The 6,532-nt window shown below is 35.8% G+C and overlaps 1 protein-coding gene across 1 annotated transcript in view; it reads left to right on the top strand.

Moving 5' to 3' along the window:
* The first annotated feature begins 990 nt into the window (after positions 1–990).
* Positions 991–6,532, top strand: part of LOC107599866 (calcium-binding mitochondrial carrier protein SCaMC-1-B-like) — a 9,264-nt gene continuing 3,722 nt past the window's right edge. Inside the window, exons 1-5 of the mRNA XM_016291573.1 lie at positions 991–1,113; positions 1,594–1,720; positions 1,878–1,965; positions 3,798–3,909; positions 4,374–4,532. Of these exons, the coding sequence (XP_016147059.1) occupies positions 991–1,113; positions 1,594–1,720; positions 1,878–1,965; positions 3,798–3,909; positions 4,374–4,532 (609 nt within the window). The remainder of the gene's footprint in view (positions 1,114–1,593; positions 1,721–1,877; positions 1,966–3,797; positions 3,910–4,373; positions 4,533–6,532) is intronic.

Raw genomic sequence — 6,532 nt, 5'->3', positions numbered from 1 at the left:
CTATCTATCTATCTATCTATCTAGGCTATCTATCTATGTCTGTTACCTGACTCTGTCTTTCATTGTATGTCGATTAAAGAAAGCCTGATATATATTTCAAAAATGAATAATCAGTATGCTTACTGTAGGTCATAGGTAACATTTCATTCCAAAATTAGCTTATGCTGCATCATTAGCTGCAGTAGCCTTTAATGATCTTTCTGTTTTTCTCTAGGCTGTGCTTCATATATAGTATTATATTGTCTGCCATCCGGTCAATTTAACCCCATCTGTCCTTCAGATCACTCTAAACCTTTAGTCTAAAACAATAGTAATAATACAAAACAATAATAATAATAATAATAATAATAAATAGGCCTAAAATTCAGACCCCACAGGCTAGCATATAGCTTTACATACTCTAAAACTGTAACGCTACAATTGTGTTGTAGCTATAATCAAAGTTGCTATGGATGCAGGCTATTAGACGTCATTTTCCGAAAATAGATGTTAAATATGAGATAATAAAAGGCACCACTCTAAGAATGGTAGTTCAATCTTTCACTGGCAGGTGGCAGCCTGTTTCCTCCCCATCCCAACCTTCTCCTCACTCAGACCTGCTTTGCATACTTGAAGCAACCTTTGAAAAAATATTAGATAACGAGTCTAATACAACATAAAGGAAATAACCAGAAATAACCATATTTGGTCTGTAAACAATATTGACTTGACTTGACAATTTTGACTGCACTGCTTATCCATATAATAACACCACAGTTCCATCTGCTGGTTAGCATCTGTACAAGCATGAATTTTTCCTGTGAGATGCTGGTGTTCAAGACCACCGCATTACTCCATTCTCTGGCGAGAGATGTGACTCAGCATTATCAGAATAAATCAGGTGAACATACAGTAATTCACCACAAATTAAACTAATAGACTTACTTAAAACTATTAACGTATCATTTAAAAACGACCATTTTTCTTTTGCATTGGATGACAGTAATAACCATGGACCACTTCCGCGGCTTATTTGATAAACTCGACAAGAATAAAGACGGGTTTATATCTACAGAGGAGCTGCAGAGTGAAATGCGAAGGATAGGTGTGGAACCAGTTTGTGAAAAGGTTCAAGTAAGACTTCTTTGTGTGGAATTACATACTGATACATTTGTAGAGATGTAGCCAAAAGTATTCATATGTATCTGGATTACATTATTGGGTCCCACTTTATATTAAGTGGCCTTAACTACTATGTACTTACATCAAAAAATCAGTACAATGTACTTATATTGTGTTCATATTGTATTGCAAAACACTTTTGCTGCTATTGAGGTGGGATACGGGTAAGGTTAGGGACAGGTTTGGTGGTATGGATAGGTTTTTGGGTGGGTTAAGGTGTAAGGGATGGGTCAACTGTGTAATTATAAATGTAATTACAGAAATTAATTACAGATGTGATTACATGCAGGTATTTTTCAAATATAAGTACAATGTAAAAACATGTATGTACACAATAAGTGCATTGCACCAAATGATTAATTAAAATGTAAGTACATAGTAGTTAAGGCCACTTAATATAAAGTGGGCAGTAAATGCAATTCTTTCGTTTAGGCTATCATGTCCAGTTATGACCAAAATGAGGATGGACGTCTAAGCTATCAGGAATTTCTTATTTACATGATGGACAAAGAGAAGAAATGGAAAATAGATTTCCATGCCCTTGACAGAAATAAATGTGGTAAGCTGTCTGTGACAAATATCCATATTTTCTGTTTGAAACAGCTTTATGTTTTATATCTGGTCTTTGTTTAGAAGTGTAAAATGTGCTCTAGGTGCACAAAACAAAGTAACAAGAAAGTGGAAAAACTTTATTTGTATAATCTCATTTTTTATAGGGTCCATTGACCTGGAGGATATAATGTCTCTGTTTAAGGAATTAGGTTTGGTCATATCAAAACCCAACGCAAAGCGGATCATTCAAATGTAAGAGGCCTCATGGTGTTGCCTTCACATTTGCAATATTTTACTAAGTCACAAACATCAAGATCACTCCATGTGTGGCAGATACTTTGACATATAGCCTACAGGTTTATGTAAATCTCAAAGAGACTTTGTTTTCTGACACAGTTTAAAACCCATTTAATCCCACCGGTCACGATAGTGACCGTGCAAAAGGTTTTCATTTATAAAGCTCTAAAAACCTTATTGACTGATGTTTTAGTGCACTTCCTACAAATATGGAAAAAATAAAGGGTCTCAATTAAATATGTGCAGTTTCACATGGTTAGTGCAAATTGTCACATGACCAAAGAAGTTTATTTCCTGTTTGCGCCATGAGAAGGTGATGGCTGCATCAAAGCTCCAAAACAAAAGGCTAGTAAAGTATGTTAACATAAAGATATGACAAAGATTTTTGGTACACATTATCTTTGAGGTTTCTAGTATTAATACATGAATTCACATATAGTCAGTTTTGTTGAGTGGGGTCATAGAATGAGTAAACATCTTGATGGTCACAATAGTGACCTGTGGGATTACAGTGAATTTAGGTTTACAATATAAATCCAATAGCGGTTGTTAGTGAAAACTGCACTAAAATGTTGCAATGACAATCTATTGCACTAAATTAAAAGATCAAATGTTACAAATAAGTTACGATATTAATGTTGTAATACTGGTAGCACTAATATAAAAATGTGGTGATATATGTTACAAAAAAGTAACAATTTAGAAATACGGTGATGGTTGTATTTTTTTGTATTTTATCTCAGTATTCCTATCAATGCTGTTTAAAGGAACACTCCACTAATTTTGAAAATAAGCTCATTTTCCAACTCCCCTAGAGTTAAACAGTTGAGTTTTACCGTTTTCGAATCCATTCAGCCGATCTCCGGGTCTGGCGGTAGCACTTTTAGCTGCAGCTTAGCATAGATCATAGAATCTGATTAGACCGTTAGCATCTCGCTCAAAAATGACCAAAGAGTTTCTATATTTTTCCTGTTTATGAGCGATGATATTACGCAGTGCCTGAAAATAGTCCCCAGCTAGGTAACTTCCAATAAGTCTATTTTCAGGCACTGCGTAATATCATTGCGCCTGCTGCACCCATGGTACAGCAGCAAAGTTCCTTGATTATTACGCTGGAATGAGAATATAGTTCCTAGCCATATCGGCCTAGAAAATCGCAACTTTTCATTTTCCGTCGGTCTTAGTACACGATGTAACTACAAAAGTCAAGTTTTAAATAGGAAAAATATCAAAACTCTTTGGTCATTTTTGAGCGAGATGCTAACGGTCTAATCAGATTCAATGATCTATGCTAAGCTACAGCTAAAAGGGCTACCGCCAGACCCGGAGATCGGCTGAATGGATTCGAAAACGGTAAACCTCAACTGTTTAACTCTAGGGGAGTTGGAAAATGAAAAATCCTATTTTCAAAAATAGTGGAGTGTACCTTTAAGTTTTTTTTATGCATAATAGTAACCCTAGAATGTGATCAAACAGTTTAAAATAGCTGGGCTAAGATATATAACAATTTTTATGAGTGCAGAAATATGTTAATTCAGTACACACATTATCCCACTGGTCACAATTGTGACCGACCATAAAACAATTTTTCACACACTTTTCCAAAAGAAAGAAAAAAAAAAAAAGATTGATTATTTCAAAGGGTTACACATCATTTGGATATTTTCATGTCTGGGAAAAATTTGGGATTAATTGGGTTAAGTTAAATCCATGACATGCATGCGTATTTGTATTGATTATGTTATTAATCAGCTAGATCATTAACGTTAAATTCTGATTGTCATTAGGATGGATGAAGACAACTCTATGACGGTAGACTGGGAGGAATTCCTCCAGCACGTCATCATTAACCCAGCAGAAAACATTGGAGAGTTGGTATCTTCCTGGAAACATAACCTGGTAAAAACCAGCTTTTAAATACTTAAAAAATACATTTAAAGACATACTTCACATAAAAGGAAAATTCTCTCAATATTTACTCACCCCCAGTGTCATCTCTGATGTGTAAGACTTTATTTGTTCTGCAGAACACAAACAAAATATTTCAGCTTCAGGAGTGACATTTAGGTGTGTCCCCTCAAAAGTGATTAAATCGCCTCGGCATACACTAATTAAACCACTGGAGCCATATGAATTGTTTATACATGCCTTTATGTGCTTTTTGGAGCTTCAAACTTTGTATGCAGACTTTGCGTGTCGATTTCAATCTAAAAGTCATTGTGTTCTGCAGAAAAGTTGTACATAAGTGTGACATGAGTAAAAGATGAAATAGTAATTTTTAGTGAAACTATTACTATTTTGCACATATACATTTAATCTGCAATGTTCATAACCAGGTTTATAAAAGGAGGTTGTCTTTTTAGGTGTTTGATGTAGGAGAGAGTCGCTCTATGCCTGTTGAGTTAACCCAGCAGGAGACTGACCTGTCTATCTGGGGGAACTTTATATTGGCCGCAGGATTGGCAGATGCTGTGTCTAGAACTGTGACAGCACCAATAGACCTGTTAAAGACACGACTTCAGGTAGTTTTTGTTAGTCATGACAACATTTTTTTACTATACTTGTTGAATTCACTTTATTGTCTTTAAAGGGGTGGTTCATTGTGATTTCACTTTTTTAACGTTAGTTAGTGTGTAATGTTGCTGTTTGAGCATAAACAATATCTGCAAAGTTACAAAGCTGAAAGGACAATGTAAACCGAGATATCGTCTTTTTAAAATTCTGTCAGTTTAATGCCTACAAAAACGGCTGGTAGGGACTACAACGAGTTACTTCCCGGGTTCGTGACATCACAAACCCAGATAAAACCCGCCCTCGGGAAAAGGCAGCAAAGGGGGCGAGGCCTGCACTGCTTTAGAGAAGAGGAAGAGAAAACTAGAGGTACACGTAAAAATCTGTTCATATATGAATCGCGATTCTGTCTTCTAAGGATTCTAATGGATTCACAAGTTTCAAAATCAATGTTCTAAAGCAGCGGTTCTCAATCATGTTCCTCGTGTCCCCCTGCTCTGCACAAGCTCTGCTCTCTCGCTCTCTCTCATTCAGCTCAGCTCCGACAATAAACTGTTCCAATTATACACTTATTTTCAGGTGAGGGGCGGGATGTTTAGACGCGCACTAGAGGCGGTTTAGCCAATCACAACACACTGGGCTAGCTAACCAATCAGAGCCCATCGCCTATTTCTGAGGGCGGGGCCTCATAAAAACAGGAAAAGATCAGCCCGTTTCTCAGAGAAGGGACAGAGCGGTGCGGAAATAAAGGTAAACTATGTGAAAAATAATGTGTTTTTTTTAAACAAAGCATTAACACATGTTAGACTGTACCCCATAAACACAATCAAGCCTAGAAAAAACCCAGTGAACCACCCCTTTAAGGCTTTTCACACTGAACTTAACCCCAGGTTATCTTTGTTCTAAACCCTACTTTTAACCCTGTGTAGTGAAACGTCTCACTCTTGTAATTCCTGGGGTTATGAAACCCTGCACTGGAACAGGATTTATACATTGTATCAACAGTCGTTTCAGCGTTTATGGGGAAAGATATCAAATGGTGATGGAAAATGCGTCAACTGGAGTGAAGACACGCTTTAATTCTTATCTCTATTCAGGAAAAACCGGATGGCATTCAGCTATATATAATGTGAAAATGTGCCATTCTAGAGCTGTTGTGTAAACAGGTCAAGTGCTGCATTTGTCCCATCAAAGACACTGCAAATATGCAAATAAGAATTGAATAGGCTAGGAATTAATGTCAGCTGTGAATGTCAGCATATAATTGTAAACCCTAGAGTTGTATTTGTAAAAGATAACCTAAGTGTTTACTTGGGGTTCAGGATGACCCATGGTTAAATATTTCAGAAGCGAAAAGCCATTTTGATTGTAAAATCAAAGGAAATAAAGTATGATAAAGTAATAATAATAAATAAATTATGAAAGTGTTAGTGCAACTAAAGATACACCTACTGTACAAGAAATGATGATGACTCTGTAATATTTTAGTTTTATTTTGCCAGAAAAGAAAAAGAATATACTTTACATCATCATTTCTTGTAGGTGTATCTTTAGTTGTATTGCAAGCACTTCCTGCATTTATTTGCCTCTTTATGATGAGTCGCTTATTGTAATCCTCAATTGTAAGTCGCTTTGGATAAAAGCGTCTGCTAAATGAATAAATGTAAATATGCATTTACAATTTACGTTTACATATAGGCCAGACAACCCGGGTGAACAGGGCGAAAAATGTAACTAATAGATACTGTCAAACGTCCCCAGCTGATTGATTTCTTTAAGAATTGCAAGCATTTTTTTTGTTGCTTGTGTTACAAGTTTTCTCAAATGTTTAAATGCGCAATTTGGGCATTTTCTAATTAAATATGCATTAATTTACATTTTGCATACATTTCCATAACAATACATTTTCTGAACATTGCATCAAGCCAGGTTCAACAATATCACACAATATCATAAAGACACACTCATTTTGAATTTTGTTAGATCTTTCAAATCAAAAGTCTCAAGTACA

This window comes from Sinocyclocheilus grahami, unplaced genomic scaffold (assembly GCF_001515645.1).
Source record: "Sinocyclocheilus grahami isolate Dianchi unplaced genomic scaffold, SAMN03320097.WGS_v1.1 scaffold273.1, whole genome shotgun sequence".
NCBI lineage: Eukaryota > Metazoa > Chordata > Actinopteri > Cypriniformes > Cyprinidae > Sinocyclocheilus > Sinocyclocheilus grahami.
Note: the sequence above shows the minus strand (reverse complement) of the source record. Positions and strands in the feature narration are given on the sequence as shown.